Here is a 24,321-nt window from a genome sequence, read left to right as displayed (position 1 = left end):
ATGTGGATAACTGAATCATTTTGATGCACAACAGAAATTAACAATATTGTAAGTCAACTATAATAAAAACAAATATTAAAACTGAAAAAAAAGATGTAAGTCTCAGGATCTATCTAAGGCAGAGTGTAAATTCTGATATTAATCATTCCATGTTATCCTATGCACACAAAACATACTTGTTACAAGTCACTAATGAATATGCATCAAATGGCTCATTTAGATTAATCTCAGTATTTCTATTACTTGTTATACATAAATGCTTCAGTCCTTTCTAAATAAAAATAAATGTGAAAAAACTGTAGAAAGTAGTCTTAGAAGACTCAACTGCTACTACAGTAAAATATATTTCTTAGCATGCTGACAGTATCTATAATTTATGAGTAAATGGGATTAATTATATTTAAGTAGAGAGATGACAGTAATGGAAGAAAATATGAATCCAGTAATATAAGCATCAGATGAATGGAAGACCAGGTATCACTTGGAAAACGATTCAGAAGGCACCGAGAAAGGACAACAAAATACAGACTCTCATAAACTCTGCATTTTAGGGTAATACCATGTACTTTCTCTGCCAAAAAAGAATGGCAAATTATTAAAGTGGAAACATTTAGAAAAGATGAGAAACATGTTCAATTTGTAAATTTTTATCTTCACTCACATACTTGACAAGGCCTTGCAAATAGCTGAGAAAAGAGAAGCTAAGGGCAAAGGAGAAAAGGAAAGATATAACCAATTGAATGCAGAATTCCAAAGAATAGCAAGGAGAGAAAAGAAAGCCTTCCTCAGCTATCAGTGCAAAGAAATAGAGGAAAACAATAGACTGGAAAAGACTAGAGATCTCTTCAAGAAAATTAGAGATACCAAGGAAACGTTTCATGCAAAGATGAGCACAATAAAGGACAGAAATGGTATGGACCTAACAGAAGCAGAAGATATTAAGAGGTGGCAAAAATACACAGAAGAACTATTCAAAAAAGATCTTCATGACCCATATAACCATGATGGTGCGAACACTCACCTAGAGCCAGACATCCTGGAATGCAAAGTCAAGTGGGCCTTAGGAAGCATCACTACAAAGCCAGTGGAGGTGATGGAATTCCAGCTGAGCTATTTCAAATCCTAAAAGATGATGCTGTGAAAGTGCTGCACTCAAAATGTCAGCAAATTTGCAAAACACAGCAGTGGCCACAGGACTGGAAAAGGTCAGTTTTCATTTCAATCCCAAAGAAAGACAATGCCAAAGAATGTCCAAACTACCACACAATTGCACTCATCTCACACACTAGTAAAGTAATGCTCAAAATTCTCCAAGCCAGGCTTCAACAGTACATGAACCATGAACTTCCAGATGGATTTAGAAAAGGCAGAGGAACCAGAGATCAAATTGCCAACATCCGGTGGATCATAGAAGCAACAACAGAGTTTCAGAAAAACTTCTACTTTTGCTTTATTGATTACACCAAACCCTTTGACTGTGCGGATCACAAAAAACTGTGGAAAATTCTTAAAAGAGACGGGAATATCAGACCACTTGACCTGCCTCTTGAGAAATCTGTATGCAGGTCAAGAAGCAGCAGTTAGAATGAGACACAGAACAACACACTGGTTCCAAATCGGGAAAGGAGTATGTCAAGGCTGTATATTGTCACCCTGCTTATTTAACTTATATGCAGAGTATATCATGTGAAATGCCGGGCTGGATGAAGTACAAGCTGGAATCAAGATCTCCGGGAGAAATATCAATAACCTCAGATATGCAGATGACATGACCCTCCTGGCAGAAAGCAAAGAACTAAAGAGTCTCTTGATGAAAGTAAAAGAGGAGAGTGAAAAAGTTAGCTTAAAACTCAACATTCAGAAAACTAAGATCATGGCATCTGGTCCTATCACTTCATGGAAAATAGATGGGGAAACAATGGAAACAGTGACAGACTTTATTTTTGGGGGCTCCAAAATCATTGCAGATGGTGACTGCAGCCATGAAGCCATGAAATTAAAAGATGCTTGCTCCCTGGAATAAAAGTTATGACCAACTTAAGATAGCATATTCAAAAGCAGAGACATTACTTTGTCAACAAAGGTCCATCTAGTCAAAGCTATGGTTTTTCCAGTAGTCATGTATGGATGTGAGAGTTGGACTATAAAGAAAGCTGAGCACCGAAGAATTGATGCTGTTGAACTGTGGTGTTGGAGAAGACTCTTGAGAGTCCCTTGGACTGCAAAGAGATCCAACCAGTCAATTCTAAAGAAATCAGCCCTGAATATTCATTGGAAGGACTGATGCTGAAGTTGAACTTCAATACTTTGGCCACCTGATGCGAAGAACTGACTCACTGGAAAAGATCCTGATGCTGGGAAAAATTGAAGGTGGGAGGAGAAGGTGACGACTGAGGATGAGAAGGTTGGATGGCATCACCAACACAATGGACATGAGTTTGAGTAGGCTCTGGGAACTGGTGATGGACAGGGAGACCTGGTGTGCTATAGTCCATGGGGTCACAAAGAGTAGGACACAACTGAGCGACTGAACTAAACTGATATGATTTGTACTAAAACTATCTCCCCCCAATATTAATATTTCCCCCCAATACTACTTAGAGTGAAAAACATAATGTGAATGATTTATGAACTCCATAGGCTTTAAAGTGTTTTGGTACCCCAAACTTGTAAATTAAAAGAATGCTAAAGATAAATACTGATTTGTTTTATATTTCTGAATTTTAGTAAAAAACAATAATGAGAATTGAGAACAGAATAGTGGAGACCACGATACTTGTAATGCAGACTAATCATTGGGAATATTAAGAATTTAGGTATCAAAGTATTTAAAATAATGCCCTAATGCAGTTGACCCTAGAACAACACGGATATGAACCATGAAGGTCCACTTATACATAGATATTTTTCAACAATAAATACTACAGTATGACACAATCCATGGTTAGTTGAATGCATAGATATGGAGGAATCTCAGATGGAGGGCAGGTGATATGTTATACACAGAATAATCCCCATGCTGTTTGAGGGCCAACTGCATTTTCATCCACATTGTTTAAAATAGGATCGAACAGAAAAGTCTGGAATGCTTTCAAAGGTAAAATAAAACCACACACACCTATCTTCTGGATTATTCAGAGTTTAAAAATAGAGCCACACTAAAATGATTATTTGGTTGAGGATTATAATAATATATATTATTTCCTATATTAAGGAGACACTACAATAAAATGACTATATGTAGGTTGAACTCATTATAGTTAGGCTAAAAGAGAATATTTCTTACCAACAGAGTAGGGTTAAAACTATGAGAAAGGAATTATTTTGTGAAAATAAATTCTTTAGGTAACTAGATGTAATGGTAATTTTTTTAAAATCAGTCATTTATTTGATAGGCAATTATTTGTGATAGGCACTTATAGTCATTTATTTGATTTTGCTTTCATTTGTCACATTTATTTTTTATTAAGATATAAATGACATATAACATTAGCTTTAGATGTACAACATAATGATTTGACATATCTATATACTGGAAAATGACTACCATTGTAAGTCTAGTTAACATCCATCCCCACATAGTTATCTTCTTCCGTGTCTGTGATGAGAACTTTTCAGATCTACTCTCTTAGGAATTTCATCCTTTTCCTATCTTTTAAAATAAAACATTCAGAATATAATCCAAGATTTTCTTGATGATTTTAGAGTCTACTTCAATACTTTATCACTTGACAACTCTAATTCTCCAAATCTGCCCTTTACTTTTAGTAAGGAAAAAAAAGAACCTAGCTAGTATCTCTGAATGCCATAATAGTGCCATATAGTATTATCACTGTAGAAAAAAATTTGCTCAAAGAGGTGTTATTAACTTGTTTAAATTATACAGAGCAATGCGGCTTCCATCGTTGCTACTCCCTGGGCTAAGACAGTGGTTCTCAAATTTGAGTGTGCATCAGATGCACTGAGGGCTTATTAAAACACAACCGGAGTTTCAGAGTTAGTAGGTGGAAGCCTAATCATTTTCATTTTAAACAATTACCCACGTGGTACTGATCTTACAGTTGGGGAACACACTTCGAGGAACACTGGGCTGATCCAATGCATTTACTGTCCTTATCTGTCTTCTCTGCAGCATCTAATGATGTTAAAATTCCCTTTCTTGAACTTGCAATCTCTTTTTAATAGTACTACAGTTATTTAGGCAGATTTGGGACTACCACTAAATATTAGTATCTCCTAGGGTTCCACCTCAAGTGCTTTAATGTTCTCTTTGCTTGGTGTCACTCTCTTCCCCTTGGCTTCAACAACCTAAATAAGTAGTTTCTAAAACTTCTTAGACTCTAAAAGGATTAAAGGTATCAATAAGCTCTGGGAATGTACTTCTTCTACTTCCTTCCCCACCTTCAAAATTAATGCGTCATCCTGTATTCTGTATTAACTGACAGTACCTTCAGCAATCTCATTGCGCAAATCTGAATTATTCTGGACTTTCTTTTTTTCACCTTGTACATTCAATCATTCCAGTGTATCAATCCTACCTCCTAAATAGCTCTTGACTGTCGTAATTAATTTCTCTACCTCCACTTTTTTTTTTTTAAAGTGCTTAATTCACTGGTCGGAATCCAACAGTCTTCCTTAGCAGGTTTCTGCTTTGATCCCTCCAATCTATTTTCTGCAATGCAATCACAGGATCTTTCTAAAATAAAAGGATAATTATGCCATTCCCTACTTAAAATCCTTTAGTGCTTCCTCATTGCTTTTAGATAAAAAAATCCCAGTTCTTTGGCATGACTAGAATTCCTCCACAATCTGGTCTGTTTCCCTCTCCAGTCTCATCTCTCAATATCGTCCTTTATGTAACTTTAGCCATGCATGCTCTCTTCAGATTTCAGAACATGATATATTTGCTCACAGCTCTATAACCAGGACTCCTATCTTTTCTGGGCTATCATGCCCATTCTTTTGGGTGACTAACTTGGCTTGCAAATTGAGTGACACATCAGAGACTTTCCTAGCTTCTCTACTATCAGCCTAGGTGGACCACTCCAACTGCTTTCATAATGCCATGTCTATCACAGACTTTATCTCATTATATTGTAATTACTGATTTCCTTTTCAATCGTTTTCTTCCTCCACCTGATTTCCTCCCTACCCAGCAATTTTACACGGAGTACATTCAAGAGGCAGAACAGTTCAGTAGAAAAGGCATGTAACTTTGAGTTCAAGGTCTACCTCTATCTCTTGTTGTTCAGTCGCTAAGTCATGTCCAACTTTTACGCAACCGCATGGACTGTAGCTCACCAGGCTCCTCTGTCTATGGGATTTCCCAGGCAAGAATATTGGAGTGGGTTGCCATTTCCTTCTCCAGGGGATCTTCCCAATCCAAGGATCGAACCAGAGTCTCTTTGTGTCTCCTGCATTAGCAGGCGGAGTCTTTATCACTGAGCCACCAGGGAAGCCCCTGTCTCTTATTAGCTCTAGTCTAAAGTCAAATAAAACCACAGTGCCGAAGAACATGATTTATGCAATCACTTTGTGATTTTGAACGTATGGCTTTAGTTTTTTAATCTGTTATTTCATTTGTAGAACAGGTGTTAGACTAAATGATCTCCAACATGCCTTTCAACTCATAAGATCTTATGAGTATGATTATCAGCAGCATCCTGGATAAAAGAAATTCTAAAGGTCTCTGAGAGTCATGCAAATACAGTATCATAAATATTTGAAACTACAAGGCTAAAGTAAATTGTCAGGTTACGTAATTGCACAGGTTCTTTTCAAAGTATACTAGGATTTTTCAGACTTCATTTTCTTTCCTCTAGAGAAGGATCGGATAAGGCAATGGCACCCGACTCCAGTACTCTTGCCTGGAAAATCCCATGGGCGGAGGAGCCTGGTGGGCTGCAGTCCATGGGGTCGCGAAGAGTCAGACACGACTGAGCTACTTCACTTTCTCTTTTCACTTTCATGCATTGTAGAGGGAAATGGCAACCCACTCCAGTGTTCTTGCCTGGAGAATCCCAGGGACGGGGGAGCCTGGTGGGCTGCCGTCTATGGGGTCGCACAGAGTCAGACATGACTGAAGCGACTTAGCAGCAGCAGCAGCAGCAGAGAAGGATAAGGAAAAAAATTAGGCTGGATAGCAGTAAAAATAGTCCTCTTTAAATCCGATTTTTAGAAATGTTTTATGATGTTATTTTTCCTGAATTGTCAAGTCATGCAGTTTCACTCCTATGAATTCATATAATATTCTACCTCTGAAGAGGGAAGTGATTCTTGTAAAGTATCACACTGATTTTTGTTTCTGTAAGGTAGAGAGCACAGTAACTTTTGCTCACGACAGCTGGAAATACATAATGCTCAAGATAAATACAAACCAAACAAAACACACAGCACTTGAAACAACAACAACAAAATCTGATCTTGAGCAGTTAATAGCTCATTTTTTCCTTTTCTTACAAGGACTCTACTTAAGGCCTCAAAATAAGCAGCCAAGTGTGTGTTAGTCGCTCAGTTGTGTCCGACTCTTTATGAGCCCATGGACTGCAGCCCACCAGGCTCCTCTGTCCATGGGATATTCCAGGCAATACTGGAGTGGGTTGCCATTTCCTTCTCCAAAGCAGCCAAGCAGGCAGAGGAAATTTTTGTATATTCCAACTGAAATTGTAAAAAAGGGAAACCATGCACGTATATATGTTATGACTAATTGCCTTGAATACACCATCTAGGTATCTCTCAATTCTAAAATAGTGATAATACACTATCCTTATTTATAGCACATTTTATTTCAGAGCACCTTTTTGATCCTCATAAAAATCCTGTGAAATAGAAAGGATGTGATCTCCACTTGACAGATGAAGAAACCAAGGTATGTGAACATGCCAAGTCACAGAGTTTTAAAATGTCAGAGTTAGAACTATGTCTCATTAATCTGTTTATCATCAGAGTTCAGCATTTAGTGGATACTTAATAAATGTGTGGCACATGAATTAATATAAATTTTCTGGTTCCTAGAGTTCAGTGTTCCTTTCATTAGCAGCTTTATTAATTCTTCAATTGCTAGGATAGGTTTGTAGCTGAGTCAAATAAAATTACTAACCCCAAAGCAATGATGTTACTTAATGAATGCCATTTAGGTAGTCAGACTTTCTGGGTTGAAAAAAAACCAAATTTTTTTAGCTCACTATCTTTTCACCTTAACATTTCATAGGAACATACATAAAACAACCACATTGAACAGATTAAGGAAAAAGCCTATAGACAAGCTAATATTAATGGGCTTCTCTTGTGGCTCAGATAGTAAAGAATCTGCCTATAATGCAGGAGACCCAGGTTCAATCCTGGGTCAGGAAGATCCACTGCAAAAGGGAATGGCAACCACTCCAGTATTCTTGGCTGGAGAATCCTCCAGACAGAAGAGCCTGATGGGCTACAGTCTATGCGGTTGCAAAGAGTTGGATACGACTGAGAGACTAACACAATTACCATTAATGTGCATTAATTAATGCAATTAGCATACTGTAATTAGCTCACATTAATGTAATTAGTAGTCCCTCAGTATTCTGGGGACAAGGGGTTGGTACCAGGACCTATGTGGATACCAGTATCTCAATTTAAATATGTAGTATTTGCAGTTAACCTCTGCACAGCTTCCTATATACTTTAAATCATCTCTGGATTACCTATAATACCTAGCTAATACAATGCAATTCCTACATAAAGAGTTGTAAATGCAATGTAAATATTATGTAAAAGTTGCTGGCACAGAACAAATTCAAGTTTTGCATTTAGGAATTTTCTGGAATTAAAAAAAATTTTCAATCCATGTTTTGTTGAACTTAGGATGTGTGGAATGGTGTCTACTCAAAGTTGTTGAAATTATGGCATTGATTTTAAATAATTAAAAATAGTTTACCTGTGGTGCAAGAAGAGGTAGCCTAATATAAGCCAAAAGTTTACTGAGATCTTTCCGTCTCTGTTCCAAATCATGACGAACCCAAGTAAGAAGTGCATTCAATATTGTCTCCTCATTAGGAATGTTCATGTCATCACTGGCTAAGAGCTTTGCAATTTCACTGGCTGGTAATAATACAAATTCCTGGTTTCGAATTACTTCCATGAAATTTTCCTGGAGGAAAAAAAGAGCATATAAACAATACTGTTTCTTCTTTCCATCACAGTTTAAGAGAAACTAAACATTTCTTAATTAGATGCCAAAACACAGTTTATACTTTAGCCCTTTCTAACAACGTATTATTGCTTAAAAGGGGGAAAAAACCTGTAAAAAATAACATTTAAACTGTAATTGCTATTAAAATTCTCATTTCTCTGTATACAGAGGATTAAAGTGATATAGCAAGTATTACAATTTAAAAAATAAATTTAGGACTTTTAGGTATTGCTTTGCTCAAGTTAGGGAATAGTTTTGGCAAGTCTTTCAAAGGAAGATAGAAAAAATGAAAGAAGACACTTTTTATGATACTCCAACATCAAAAGTTAGTTCAGATTTGTGGTTGCTGAAGAATTTGGCCAACAGGGGAGCCAAATACCTGGGTAAGAGTGAAGTATTTCTCTTACCCAGAAATGGCTTCTAGGGTGGCTACATTTCCCAAGACCATTCTGGACCACGGAAGTCTCAGACTCTGCTTGGCAAGAGCCTGTGTCCTTAGAGCTATCCTAAACCCAAACTGGCCTTTTAAAGTGTTTTAATATTATTTATAAGGCCACAAAGGATTTTAGGTCTGATGTGAACACTTTAATCTCATCTAACCTGATCTATGTACAAAATTCTTTTGCTCTCACAGGAAAAAGAGCTGATAGGGGTAGAGTAAAGGAAAATTCTGAAAGAGACGGGAATACCAGACCACCTGACCTGCCTCTTGAGAAACCTATACGCAGGTCAGGAAGCAACAGTTAGAACTGGACATGGAACAACAGACTGGTTCCAAATAGGAAAAGGGGTACGTCAAGGCTGTATATTGTCACCCTGCTTATTTAACTTCTATACAGAGTACCTCGTGAATAACGCTGGGCTGGAAGAAGCACAAGTTGGCATTAAGATTGCTGGGAGAAATATCAATAACCTCAGATATGCATTTGACACCACCCTTATGGCAGAAAGTGAAGAGGAACTAAAACGCCTCTTGATGAAAGTGAAAGAGGAGAGTGAAAAGTTGGCTTAAAGCTCAACATTCAGAAAACGAAGATTATGGCATCTGGTCCCATCACTTCATGGCAAATAGATGGGGAAACAGTGGAAACAGTGTCAGACTTTATTTTTGGGGGCTCCAAAATCACTGCAGATGATGACTGCAGCCATGAAATTAAAAGACACTTACTCCTTGGAAGGAAAGTTATGACCAACCTAGATAGCATATTCAAAAGCAGAGATATTACTTTGCCAACAAAGGTCCGTCTAGTCAAAGCTATGGTTTTTCCAGTGGTCATGTATGGATGTGAGAGTTGGACTGTGAAGAAAGCTGAGCGCCAAAGAATTGATGCTTTTGAACTGTGGTGTTGGAGAAGACTCTAGCGAGTCCCTTGGACTGCATGGAGATCCAACCAGTCCATTCTAAAGGAGATCAGTCCTGGGTGTTCATTGGAAGGACTGATGCTAAAGCTGAAACTCCAATACTTTGGCCACCTCATGTGAAGAGTTGACTCATTGGAAAAGACTCTGATGCTGGGAGGGATTAGGGGCAGTAGGAGAAGGGGACGACAGAGGATGAGACTGCTGGATGGCATCACCGACTCGATGGACATGAGTTTGAGAAAACTCCGGGAGTTGGTGATGGACAGGGAGGCCTGGAGTGCTGCGATTCATGGGGTTGCAAAGAGTTGGACACGACTGAGCGACTGAATAAATGGATAACACAGGAGATTAAATAGTTAATTGCCCTAGCAGACTGTAAGTAGAAAAAAAATGTAAGGGAAATTCCTGGAAGTTAATGATCACTCAAGAAAGCAGGTTTTCTAGCAAGCAGCCTTGCTTAGCAACGAAACAGTAAAACAGAAGCATGAGACATGCCCCCAAACAATAAAAGAATGGTGGCATGAGACCCACATCCTGCCCAGTGAGCTCAGTAAGTTAATGAACCCCTAGGACATGCTCTCTGCACACATCAACAACAACAACAACAGTATTTTATGGAAAGGTGACATTTCAAAGTGAAAGACCCTCATTGTACTGGGACCCGAAATAATATTTCCATAGTGCCACAACAGTCCCACCTCATCCATGTAGGGACAAGAAAACTCTCCTGCTCAATACTGAGGAGGAATTATGATGGAAGTGTGATATCTACTCCAGAATTGGCCTCTCACTGAATTCTTTCTGTGCTGAGACATAAAGAACTGGAGCTCCCTGGAGCCCCCTAGAGATTTCAGAGCCAAAACAAAAATGTTGACCTAGAATGTACTGGGACTCCATGATCTTAGACTGAAGATGACTCAGTTCTGGCCACATTCTTGAATCATGCTCCTTGTAATTTGAAATGGAAGATAATAATGTCCTTAGGTGTGAAATAATAATAATAATTTTTACTAAACTACTATGCTAAACAATCTAAAGAGAAGGAAAATAGTCTTCTGGTGTACAAGTCTTAATGCACGGGCTGTTTATACAGTTATAATATAAATGCAAATTCTGTAAGTATTGTCCCTTAATGTTTTTCTTATGCTTCTTAATGCACTATGGCTGTCTCAGCACAGAGTTTTAGTAAAAAAGCTAAGGCTGTTTAAATTAGAGCTGTTTAAAAATAGCTTAAGCTATTTAAATTAGAGCTAGAGATAAGGACTATCAAAAATTATCTTCTATATTAAGATGAGAATTATATTTTCCATATAGCCTCTAGTAACCCAAGTTAGGTACTGATCAAAGATATATCTTGGGTTGACATTCCATTCCTTTCGTAGAAATTCTTAAGAGGAAAACCATACATGAATAATTAACGATATTCAATAGCTTCAATTCATCATGATTTGTTAAAGATGCCCAAATGAATCTATTTTAAAATGACTGATTATCATTTTTCAGAAATATATTTTAATAAAACCTCAGGGCTGAAATGGCTTCAAGCAAATTGTTCTACTCAATTGCATACTGACATTATAAAATGATTTCATAACACATAGCAAGGGCTATAAAAATGTTGAAGCTCTCAACTCCTAGCTATCCCATGAGAAGCTTAATCCTTGGTAAATAATTCACAAGAGGGGGGAAAAAAGCTGATGCTTCTCTGTACTGTTATCTATTATATTAAAAAAAAATGAGAAACAGCCTAAATCTCCAGCTCTAGGGAGTTGTAACTCAATTGGCTATTATGCAGGCATCAAAAACTTTAGGGACAAAGATCACACAGATAAATAGAGAGATATTTATTATTTAATTTTAGATGAGATTCTGAAGAAATCAAAATAATATACATTTCTAATTGTTCACAAGTATAGTGTATAGTACAGTCAACGTTATATAACACTGAAGTAACTATTGCCATACATTCAAATGGTATTAACTGCATTTCATCAGTGAGAAAAAGATTATACAAATATTCATTTAATAGTTTATTTGTTGATATATCTATTTCAGAACAATGCCCATTCCATTCTGGTATAATCTGTATTAAGTGAAAATGGAGCTTTTCAACACCTTATGGAAATACTACGGAACTCAAGGTTAAACACAAAGTGCTTTTCAAAATCATTAATTTGGTTTTGAAGTAGGTATTTTAGCAAAATTCAATGTTTCAAATAGCTTTTCTAGGTCAAGAAACCAAATTTAAAACTGCAAAAATCAAATGTTTGTATTTATTCCATAATGACATTAAATATCTGTAATGATATAACCAGTCTCGAACTTTTTCGTAGAGGTTAAATGATGTGTTTCAGGTCATGTTCAGCGGCAGTCAGAACAAGAACAAAAGTTTCCATATTTCAGGATTACAAGAAGGAACTTCTCATCCCTTCCTACTTGTATTCATGCAGGATGAATGAACATCCCAAGTATATGCACTATTTGCTAATTGTGACAATTGATTTCATTCTGTGGCACTGTGCTTACTTCATATTTTAAATCCATTTTATGATATAAACAGCTATCAAGCTACCAAACACTTGCTAGCATTATGCTCTTTCCCCCTTTGGAATAGTTTTTAAGCAAACGAAGTTACTGAGGGACTTATTTAAATTGAAGATTGAGTTTTGCTATACATTTTCATTCAGTTCCCATAGCAACAATTCAAATCACACAATCTGTCTCTAAATTACTTTTTATTAGAATTCAATTTTATGTATCTGTTGAAACTGAATAAAGTCAAATAATGGCCTTGAGGAAAAAAACTACCACAACTAACTGGCTATAAATATAGCTTTATAAACACAAGCTAATTTAGATTTAACTTATATCTAAGCCTTAAAGCAGCAACTATGCCTCTACTGTAAACAATAAGAATGACCTAAATGCATACAAATGTTTGCATGTGAATAAAACTCCTTTGTAGGTAAGAGATATTACTTAAATTATGAACCGATTACAAAGAAAAAAATCCAGCTTTATTTCACTTATGTGCATCTTATTCCAAAAAGCATTCGAACTTGAGGTGTAAAAGTTAAAATGAGAAATCTACAAGGAAGGATAAAGACTAGAGTGGGAGGGGAGGACTATTTCAAAGGACTTAATTTAAAAGATATTAACCTAATACCATCCTAGGTCTGTATAGTACTGCCCTGTCACACAATCTTTTTCACTTGAAGAAATTTGACATCATAAACTAGAAACATTTCCCAGGAACAGTTATACCACAGGGAGAATAATATTCATAAAAGTTGTGCTTTTGCCTGAGGGCTTTTGCTCACTCACATAGGTAGCTACTGTGTGGAACAGAATAAATCTAAATAATGATGATGATGGTGTCATTTAATGTCCAGGTTGACACTGTGTATCAATCACTGTTTTATTGGTACTATGTACCAATCACCATTTTAAGTGCTGAACTTCTATTAACTCACTTAATCCTTGCTTAAGCTTATGAAATAGGTAGAATTAATCTTCCCAATAGTTATAAAGATCTGTTCTTGTAATTTTTTCCCCAATTTCTATTTCTGTAGTGCAAGATTCCTAAAGTACTGGTCAATCCCTTCACATATGAACCAACTCAATGGAAGGATGGGGAATGGAAGACAGGGTAGACAAAAATATATCTCTTACATGTTGACAAAATCAGTAACATGGATAATAACATATGTGTATGTGAATATCCACGTTCTTTCCTCTCTCAGAAGATGTATTGCCCTAAATGAAGCATTTAAAGCAAAAATCTTCCATCACTACCCAGGTATGAAAATCCCCGCATGGCAAAACGGTCACTCCTTAAAAATCCACACACCTCTGCTGCCCAAAGCCTTCTACTATTTGATGGTGGAGGCTGGTCCTAACAGCATGCTCTCAACATGCCCTGATTTTCTTGCTGTCCTAGATCAACTTGTATCCATTATCCTCTAGCCTTCTGAATCAGAACTCCCTGGGATTTATTTTCAGCACAGAATTTGCTACAATCAATAGGAACATCTTTCTAGGTGGCTAAACATACTTCTTTATATATAGTCAGATTTATCCTTAATAAATAGCCTCCCTCTTCCATCCTCATATCTTCTGTACTAGCACTGCACCAATACACTATCACCAACTTCCATCAGTGAGTAAGGGGATAATTTCTGAAATTCATCCATATGCTACAAGGTAAACTGTCTAGGGGAAATCTGCTTTTTAAAGTAGCAGACTGAAAATCTTGAATGAAACAGTTCTAAAATACTGCTCTGCTTCTTAGTGGCTGTGATAATTTAAGGCCCACCTTATAAATCCAGGAGAAATATTACTTGGGGTTTTTCCCTCAGACATCAGTGAAAATATGACACACTAGACAGCGAACCTGAACCTCAAGACATATAGCAGAGCCATGGGAAAACAGCAACATGCAGACAAGCCTGCAACAATAAAGAATAAGGCAAGCGCATATGCCTTCCTGCTTTTTTAAAAATACATACCATGGTATAATTGTGAGCCACTTTATGCAAATCTGTACAACCTTGAGCATCAGCAAAAGAACGGATTCCAAGACAGTTGGATGGGTGAAGCTGTTTCATTAAAAACTTACAGCATGCTTCTACAACCTGTGAAAGCTGAAGAAGGCAAGCTGTAGATAACAGGCACTCAATATTATCTTCTTTTAATTCCAGGCGGCCTTAATGATAAAAAGAAATTCCATTAACTATGGAACTATATTAACTTTGGTTTATAAGGTAATTGATGCAAACAATAACAATTCTAAGAGCTCATGACATGTATTCCAGATATAGATGATTTAAGACATTCCAAAAAGAATAAAAGGACTAAATGTGAGAAATAAGCTACCAGTGCTTTGTGACTTCTACTAAAATAAAAAATGAATAGCTTGTTTCCAGAATTTTCAAAGAGTGATTAGTAATAATGCAAAAAGTGAAAAACATTGTATAATTCATCAAATTATTACATTAACATGTAAAAATATCATTCAAAAGCTTAATTATAATAACCACTTTAAAGGTTCTAATATAGAGATTTTATCTACAGAGGTACCACCAAGGGTGGTGATTTTAACAGCAGAACTATTAACTGTGGTAGGCTTAATAAAGGCAGAAATCTGAAATCTAATAACACAACTTACATCAAAGAGGTTTTAAATTCATTGTATTTTCAGACTTATTACCTGTATATGCATACTGAATCAAGGACCATAGGGAATTCGGTTCTACACCTTCCATTTTTATTTCTTCTTGTCTTGCTTCCCTGACATCACTAGTAAACATGGCAGCAAAATAATCTGAGACAGAGGAGAGCACCAATCTAAGAGCACATCAGAAGGAAAAAAATCAGTGACGACATCAAAGCTGATGTTCAGTAGTAAACACTTGGCTTGCTTTCCTTCTCTTTCTTCTATTGTTTAAAAAACTTTGTTACCCATAGAAAGTGTCTGGTACTAAGAAATGCATTTTTAGTTTGATAAATTGCTTTATGCTCTAGTCTCTTCCTTTGTTTTTTCCTTTTGTGTCTTTTTTAACTTTTAATTTTGTATCGGAGTATAGATGATTAACAACACCGTGAGAGTTTTCAGGTAGATAGCAAAGGGACTCAGCCATGCATATACATGTATCCATTCTCCCCTAAACTCCCCTCCCATCCAGGCTGCCACATAACCTCTAGCAGAGCTCCATGTGCTATACAGGAGGCCCTTGTTGGTTATCCATTCTAAATACAGCAGTGCGTACATGGTGAGCTCAAGCTCCCTACCTTCTAGTCTCTTCCTTGAATAATAAATTTCTATTACTGAAAGTTTTCTGCCGATGTAAATGATTTACTCATTCACTACTCAAATATCCCTTTTTATCATCCTGAAAAAAAGCTGTAATATTATTTCAACTAATGATACATAAAATGCAGGAAAAAATGTAAAGGTTCTTCGGCTTATCGTTTTTTAAAACAACCTAAGGTTTGTTTTTTTTTAAATTATATAAGTAGTAAATACATGGGAGACATCTGACACTGGTTTTAGCAGGTTATCTTTAACTTTTATGATTTTTAAATTATTAGAGTATACTATAATGTTTATATTTTGTTATAGAATTATAGTATCTTTGTTACCACAATACAAAAGTATATTTTGTATCTTTTTATAATAATACATTATTATATAATATGTATGTCTCTGTCCAAATTATTGATAGTCACATATATGCAAAAATAGATTTTAAGTGGTGGCACTAGTGGTAAAGAACCCGCCTGCCAATGCTGGAGATGCTGGAGATTCAGGTTTGATCTCTGGGTTGGAAAGATCTCTTGGAGGAGGAATGGCTACCCACTCTAGTATTCTTGTTAGGAGAATCCATGAACAGAGGAACCTGGTGGGATATAGTCCATGCGGTTGCAAAGAGATCTAGATACTTTGAGATGTAGTGGTGTGAAAACTAGACAAAAGATCCCTTCTTTTATGGAGTCACAGTCTACAAGAAGACAACAATACACAGCAGAAGTAAATTCTAAATTACGGCAAGAAGTGATAAGTGCCACGGGGAAAAATGTAGGGTAAGAGCAAATGGGGAGTTGGTTTAAATAGGTGGTCTCACTGGAAGGTGACACTTGAGATAAAATTTGAAGGAGGTGCAGGAATTAGTTATACAGGTGTTTGGGAACAGCATTCAGGCAGAAGAGTAGCCAGGGCAAACATCAAAAGGCAGAAGCGGCATCCCTACCATATGCAGGGAACAACGAGGGGGTCAGAGCGGCTGAAGCAGAGTGAGTAAGATGGTGGGCAGCATGATAAAGAAGTAACGGCAAGCTAGGTCACAGAAGCCACGGGGAAGACATGGGGTTTCACGCTGCAACGTGAGGAAGCATTAGAAAGTTTGATCAGAGGAGTGACCATATCTGAGTACCACTTTACTGGGTCACTCAGGCAGCTGTGTAGAAAACAGAATGTAGGGAAAAGAGTGAAAACAGGGAGATGGGTTAGGAGTTTCTTGCACGAGTAATCTAAGTGAGATGATGGTGTCTTACACAGGTGTTGCAGGTAAGGTATTGAGTTCTGTTTTGGAAACAGGAAATTTGAAATGCCTCTAGAAATTCTGGTTGAAATATCTCTAATAAACCCACACTCACAACATGGACTTTTGGTCACAACATATAGTGGCATCTCAATAAATGAATGCTGATTCAGGCATTAAAGACTGTAAGACCAAGCCCATGCTTCCTAATTTTACTTTCACTTTAGAAGGTTTAACAAAACTTTTGGGACACAGTGTTAATTAGTTTTGAAAGGTATTAAAAAAAAAAAAAGCCTCTGGGATCATAATGGTGATTAACACTGAACAATTAAATACGGAATTATTAGGAGAAAAATTGTTCTTTATTAAACAGTTTCCATTTCCTTTTCTTACAACAGAAAGTAACACCTCATTACTGTTAAATGCTTTTATTCCCTAGCACTACTGCCTTTCATATTTTCTGGAGGTCAGCAAACAGAAGTTGGGATGTGCTCAGTCGCTCAGTCATGTTCAACTCTTTGCAGCCCCAAAGACTGTAGCCTGACAGGACCCTCTGTCTATGGAATTTCCAGGCAATACTGGAGTGGGTTGCCATTTCCTACTCCAAGAAGGTGGGATAGAGTTGGCTATTTTAAAACTCAACAGCTTTGCCACTTCATTCTACCAATTTGTTTCTAAATAATCACCACTTTAATTTCCATTGAGTTTACCGAAAGTTACACAACAGATAAAATTAGGTGGGGTGTGACTTAAATAGTAGCTGAAAACTATGCCAAATTATTACACACTGTGTGCTCACAAAGAGTCAGACACAACTAAAGCGACTGAGCACGCAGTGTGTAATAATTTCATATGCACTGTTTTCTTTGCAGAAAGTCCATGAAATATACTCCTTTACCAAAACACTCCACTGAATAATCAATTAGAACAAGTTACCTCAACATACATTACTAAATGATCAAGGAAGTATTCACGCATATAGGAATTTAGAAAACAACTACCTGTGAGCTGGAATTCTGCGATCACCAGCAACTAAAATTACATCACATAACTGTTTGTGTCTCAAATAGTTTTCCATCTTTTTGAATGTTTGTTCAGCATGATTAAGGGCTTGGAAGAATTCATCTGATGAACATGGCTCCATAGTATGGGAGGATGATAATGTCTGACTACTATTGGAAGTCCTGAAAAAAAAGAGAACACATGTTTTGAAACATTATGAACACATTAAAAATATCTTTCCTATTAAGTCCTTTTAAAGCCTTCAAATGTAACAGAATAATACCAGTCAATATTAATGTGTAATCATCTATCATTTTTGCCTTTTAAAATCAATGACAGATCAAATCATCTGTGTTTCTTACAAACATTGTGAGTAAATGTGGTACCTTCTAGCTAACAGCTATGTAACACATATTCTTTGACTGTCCTTGAGGTCTCTTCTCTGGTCAGTATGACATCTCTGCTGAAGAAGTGCCAAACTATATTCATACTGACAGCCACAGTTCCAACATTATATTTAAGGGTAGAGGAGATCACTTTTTGAAGGCAGGAAAACAATTAAACTATTCTGCAGATGTAAGTCCAAGGTATCCTTTATTTAAAAATGGGTTATGTTTCACAGTTCATTTTAAGACAACTGTTTACAATACAAAATATATGATCATAAACACAGTATTGTAAATAATTCATTTGATTTTAGATAGTATCTAAAAATTATTTGAAATTTCCAAATTATGTGAAGAGTATGATGAGTTCAATATTTTCATGATTTCTTGATGGAAAAAGTGAAAAGGTTGAGACTAAGAATGAAATCCTAAATCCACCCCTTTCCTCCTTCCCCCTAAGATCCCTTCCCCAAGATTACCTGAATCAAGTAATCAACATCCCATGGTTATGCAACCACAAAACCACCAAGTGGGCCATAACTTAGTTCTCATTTCTCATAAGATCTACTTTTAAGGATATTATGATTCTGATAAATGCATTGTTGAATCAAGCCTCACTATATCTTGAGAACTTTCTTAATATAAATATCTAATAACCTTATCAAAGTCTTTGACTCTTCTATAATAAAGGGAATTGAAGCCAAGGAGATTAACTGCTTTGCCAAAAGTCAGAGAGTTTGATCATGGCAGAAATAGGGCCGTTGCAGAGAAATCTGTGTGTTCACCAAAACCCTTTTTCTCCTGAGAATATAGCTAGACTGCATTTCCCAGCCTTTCTTGCAGATGGGTGTGGTCTTATAGTGGAAATGAACTGTGTCACCTCCCAGCTAAAGTGGCCAAGAGCAGGTGTATATCTCCCATTCTTTCTTTCTCTAACCATGAGGACCGAGGACTTACATGGAGGAAGAGGCAAAATACACACATGTGTTTATAACAAGGATTATATATACAGATTCTACTCATAAGAATTCTCATGTTGACTCAGATGTATCAGTTTTGAAAGTTAGCAGGGCCATGAATAATAAGTATCTCTACCTAAAGCCTCCCAGCTCACTGCAGTTTCAATGCCATACAAATATGGGTCCTAAAGAATGTTCTTAGACGGTAGCAGTGAATAATGATAATAGAAGCAAAATATAGATTATCTAGAAAGTATTTATTGCACATTATGAATATTATTGGTGTAATGACTTGGGAAACCTAGTATACAATACTCAACTTTACATTTACGATCATTAGAATAAAAACATATGGAGTATTGTATAACTGTATGTTGCCTATATAAATAAATGAGAATTAGAAACTATTTTAAAATCTAGGGTAAAATGTAATATAAGCAAAAACAAATAGTTGACTTTGATGAATACCAACTTGAAGATTTAAAGCATTTCTCAATAAAATGTAGTTTTCTATTGTCAAAATACTGACAAATGATTATGAGGACTAGTGATCTAAGGATGAGGGAAGATCAGAATACCTAATTGCGTGTGTGTATGTGTGACAGCACAGCATGGCATGCGGGGTCTTAGTTCTGATCCCCTGCAGTGGAAGTGTGGAATCTTAACCACTGGACTGCCAGGGAAGTCTCTGAACATCTGATTTTATAAGCCCAAATTCTTTCAAGAATAAGAACACATGAAGTAAAGTTGGGGGGGTGCTCCTATATTTTGCATCACATTTCTCATACTTTATAATAAATTCTCAGTAATGACTGGACAATGAATTAGCTGGGTGTTTTTTGAGTGATGAATTGCCATCATCAAAACACACATTAATGTTTAATTCTGAAAGAACAACAAAACTTTATAATACTGCTGCTGCTAAGTCACTTCAGTCGTGTCCAACTCTGTGTGACCCCATAGACGGCTGCCCACCAGGCTCCCCCGTCCCTGGGATTCTCCAGGCAAGAACACTGGAGTGGGTAGCCATTTCCTTCTTCAATGCATGAAAGTGAAAAGTGAAAGTGAAGTTGCTCAGTCGTGTCCGACTCTTAGCGACCCCATGGACTGCAGCCCACCAGGCTCCTCTGTCCATGGGATTTTCGAGGCAAGAGTACTGGAGTGGGGTGCCACTGCCTTCTCCATTATAATACTAACATCACTAAGTTTTTACAGGCTAGCTTTGATGTTGGTATAAGTCCAATTAATAAAGGGGCCATCTCTTTTCTTGTCAAGAACTTTCAAGGTGTTTAGTTCTTCAGTCTGAGACATGAATCAGGATAACCTGGAGAGCATTTCAGTTTTTGTGCTCAAGGTTTCATTCCTTACGATTGATTCAGCAGGTCTGAAGTGAGACCTGAACATTGTATTTTTCAAAGCCCTACAGGTGATCCTAACACATCGTGGATTAAAGGCCACAGATAGACTTCAGAGAAGAGATGCATACCTTATACAAGTCAGCATGTGATGAATGTACAGATTCAAAAACACTGATATATGTAATAGATACTTCAAACATGTAAACTGAATTTCTTTGAATATTTTAAATGAACTAGTAGAACTTAATAGAATACTTGTTATTTTCAAAATGAACATAATGGTAAAACATTAAAATTGTTTAAATACATACACATTAACAAACAACTATTTGTGCTTCTAAACATTTTTAACTTAATTTGCTTTCAAGGCTTCATTTGCTATCATGTGTTAAACATGCCATTTCAATGATGTGTTGAACATGTTATTTCAATGCGACAATTAATTCAGAGATTTCTGGGTATAGCAATCATTCCCACAGCTTCAGATGAAGGATCAAAAGAAGTACAGGCTTCTGATTTGTGTCTGTGGAAGACTGAAGCCATCCATTCACAAAAGGAACAAGAAAGAGGCAGGAACAGAGCTAATCACACGTGAAAAGCTGCACAGCTTTCCAACATTTCTTGTTCGAGGAAATTTGGGGTCTTGTACATACAATGTTAATAATCTAAGAATTTACTTAAAATAGAATTTACTGCATATCCATACAACTATAGAACCCTAGCCATTAGAACCATTATATACAGAATCTTTGTATCCAGAAAGAACCTATGCGGTCATTTAATTCAACCCCCTTACTCTGCAGATGAGAACATTTTGAGGCCCAGAACAGCACAAAGAGATCAACAAAGGACATATAGGCAGCTGGATACAAAGCCAGGACCTGAAGGCATTCAGAATGTTGGTCAAACCACTCACAAAGGAATGGAAATTTTTGCTAACCTCTGCCCGAAGCATCAGTGAGTGCAAAGACTAAAGGTTTGAAGGGAGAATGATAGAACAAAATGAATGAGGATAATTTAACAAGAAGACACTAGAATTAAAGATCTTAGACAAAAGTCTACTACTGTGTTACTGCCCCTTAGCTAGGTATAAGAGAAAAGGAGTCTCAAGTTTCTATGTGTAGAGATAACATCTCTATCTCTGGCTAATCAAATGTTTTTAATACTGCGGGTCTGTGTAGTTTATAGTGTCAGTATTGTTACTATTACCATTTTTTTCCTATTATGTGCTTTGGTTTCAAGGTGTGAACTGGAGAGGTATGGTGTATGATTTAGGAGTATTTTAGGAAGGTTCTAGAGCTGTGCTATCCAATACAGTAGCTACTAGCCCCATGTGGCTATTTTAATTAAAATAAAAATTCACTTATTTAGTTGAACCAATCATATTTCAAATGCTCAAATAGCCTCCTGGGGCTAGTGGCTGTCAGATTGGACAGTGCAGATATAGAACGTTACTGTCATTGCAGAAACTGCTTTCTATTGCATAGTGCTGATTTGACTCTGTCACTATGTATCTGGACAAGTATTTAACTTCTCTAAGTTTTACTTCCAACAGCAATACAGATAAGTAATACATAATACTCTCTTTTAGAGGATCTTTCATGGGAAGACTATTAAATGAAGTAATGAATGCATAGCCCTAGCATAGAATAAATATACACTCAAGGTAAATCAACTCCTATAGTAGAGCCTCGCTTTTCAAAGACCAATGGAAAGACCTGTAATCTCAGTCTTTTGTCTTACACATTGTTGTTCCTTTGGCTGTCTTCCTAAAAAATGATCCCTAGCATTATTAATTTTTATAACTAAATTTCCTAATTCCTGATTAAAATGACCTTTAAAGAAAGCTGAGTGCTGAAGAATTGATGCTTTTGAACTGTGATGTTGGAGAAGACTCTTCAGAGTCCCTTGGACTGCAAGGAGATCCAACCAGTCAATCCTAAAGGAAATCAGTCCTGAATATTCATTGGAAGGAATGCTGAAGCTGATGCTGAAGCTGAAACTCCAATACTCTGGCCACCTTATGTGAAGAACCGACTCACTGGAAAAGACCCTAATGCTGGGAAAAACTGAACGCGGGAGGAAAAAGGGAGGACAGAGGATGAGATGATTGGATGGCATCACTGATGCCATGGACAGGAGTTTGAGTAGGCTCCGGGAGTTGGTGATGAACAGGGAAGCCTGGCGTGCTGCAGAACATGGGGTCGCAGTCAGACACGGTTGAGTGACTGAACTGACTTAACACGCCCAGCAGACATCCTAACCCATAATATAAACGTCTGGGAACAGGCTATTTATGGAGCATTTAAAACACATCTGTCTATGAATTCTACTTTATCTCTGCATGGTAACAGAGGAAAACATCTAACATTTCCGCTTAGTTTTATTTCTTTGATGTTACTAAGACAGTAAGTCTTATTTCAAAGAACTGCATCATGAGATCATTCAAATCTTTTATAACAGACATTCAATATAGAATAATGAACTCTATATTGCTGGATATTTCCAGATCACAGGGAAACATTTAATTTCTAGCTTACTGTTCCTCTGCAGTAGGCAATCAATTTATAAGTCAGAAAAATACCTAAACATAGAAAAGAGGCAAGTATCAAACAAATCAAGTCACCAACTATGTAAGATGAAGCACTGCACCAGTTGTTAAAACTGTGGGGATGCAAAGAAGATATGATTTTTTTTTTCAGTGAAGGGACTTGGAATTTGAGGAGCTGAGTTTTATGAAGTAGAAAAAAACTAAATAGCAAGAATAATCACTTGCAATTCTTCAGATTTCACATGTGTGCACACACACAGTATGCACTACAGCCAAAACTACCTCTTTATTACAAATTATTTAGATTTCTTCACTTTCATCACCAGAACTTGCATTAGGCTTTCTTTTTTTTTTTGTATTTATTTATTTGCTATGCTGGGTCTTAGCTGTAGCATGCAGGAATTTTAGCTGTGGCATGTGGGATCTAGTTCCCTGACCAGGGATGGAACCCGGGCCCCCTGCATTGAGAGCTCTGAGTCTTTGTCTGTGGACCACGGGGGAAGTACTTGCATTAGGCTTTCTTAATGGAGTAATTTTTTCAAAAGAAGTTTTAAGAATCACTTCCCAAGGATTATACACTATATGATTTTGAGTAGAAAACAAAGCTGCATTGAAACTCTATTCATGGTCTGTCTGGCTCACTCCCTAGGTAAGTGATTTATTCCTAGCCACCTGCCTCAGCTTTTGGCATTCAGAATTCATGCCTTTGCCAACGTGCAAATGACTGTATAATGAATCTTTTGGCATCTTTTGCACATATTCAAAGCCACAAATGTAAAATAAGAATGTAAATTGCTTAGTATAGGCTAGCAGTCTCTAAAAGAATTTTATGCATATCCTTTACAGTATAATTTAAAGCATGTGCCCCAGTATATAGACATTTGACTTTATAAAAGATATACATATATCATATAATTATTTATATTATAAAACAAAAAAGAGATTTAAAAGATAAAATGTAAATAAATACATTCCAGTTATCCATATTGTAGCATTCCTCCAACAAATCATCTTGTACATTCCCAACTGGAATGTAACTGGTATCAGAATACAAAGAAAGGAAAGATCAGCATGGGCTAGTGTCTGGAAAGGCAACAAGTAACAGGTGAGATCTGATTACTGAAACTCTCAAGAGTTTAGATGAGTAACCTAGAGTTTAGATGAGTAACGAGGAAGAGGAATTGGAGTCATCTCTTTTAAGGTGAGGACAAGGCAAGGTGCATACAGAGAAATGACAAGAGGCAAAGAAAAAGACCTTCACCTCTTCCCTTCTCAAGAGAAATATTTTTGAATTTAAGGCGTTCGCTGCTGGTCCTGTGGCCAGAATATCTGTAGGGAAGAGTTAAATGTTGTTTATATAAGAATCAAAATTTCTAAAACAATAATCAGTGTGAAGGAGAAGAGCCAGCAGGCACCCTCATGCAAGGCTGCTGAGAATTAAAATATTTAACACCCCTGAAGGGCTTGCCAGGTGTTTCAGTGGGTAAAGAATC

The 24,321-nt window shown here is 36.8% G+C and overlaps 1 protein-coding gene across 3 annotated transcripts in view; it reads right to left on the bottom strand.

Moving 5' to 3' along the window:
• Window positions 1–24,321, bottom strand: part of KLHL5 (kelch like family member 5) — a 92,321-nt gene that overhangs the window by 31,273 nt on the left and 36,727 nt on the right. For all 3 annotated transcript variants that reach the window (XM_018049374.1, XM_005681513.3, XM_005681515.3), the window contains 4 exons: window positions 17,574–17,756; window positions 14,742–14,878; window positions 14,041–14,237; window positions 7,916–8,128 (listed from right to left, as the gene is read on the bottom strand). In XM_018049374.1, coding sequence (XP_017904863.1) covers window positions 7,916–8,128; window positions 14,041–14,237; window positions 14,742–14,878; window positions 17,574–17,716 — 690 coding nt within the window. In that variant the 5' untranslated portion in view covers window positions 17,717–17,756. The remainder of the gene's footprint in view (window positions 1–7,915; window positions 8,129–14,040; window positions 14,238–14,741; window positions 14,879–17,573; window positions 17,757–24,321) is intronic.

The sequence above is a fragment of the Capra hircus genome, chromosome 6 (genome assembly GCF_001704415.2).
Source record: "Capra hircus breed San Clemente chromosome 6, ASM170441v1, whole genome shotgun sequence".
Classification (NCBI taxonomy): domain Eukaryota; kingdom Metazoa; phylum Chordata; class Mammalia; order Artiodactyla; family Bovidae; genus Capra; species Capra hircus.
The sequence above is the reverse complement of the archived record's forward strand: the minus strand, read 5'-3'. Positions and strand labels throughout refer to the sequence as shown.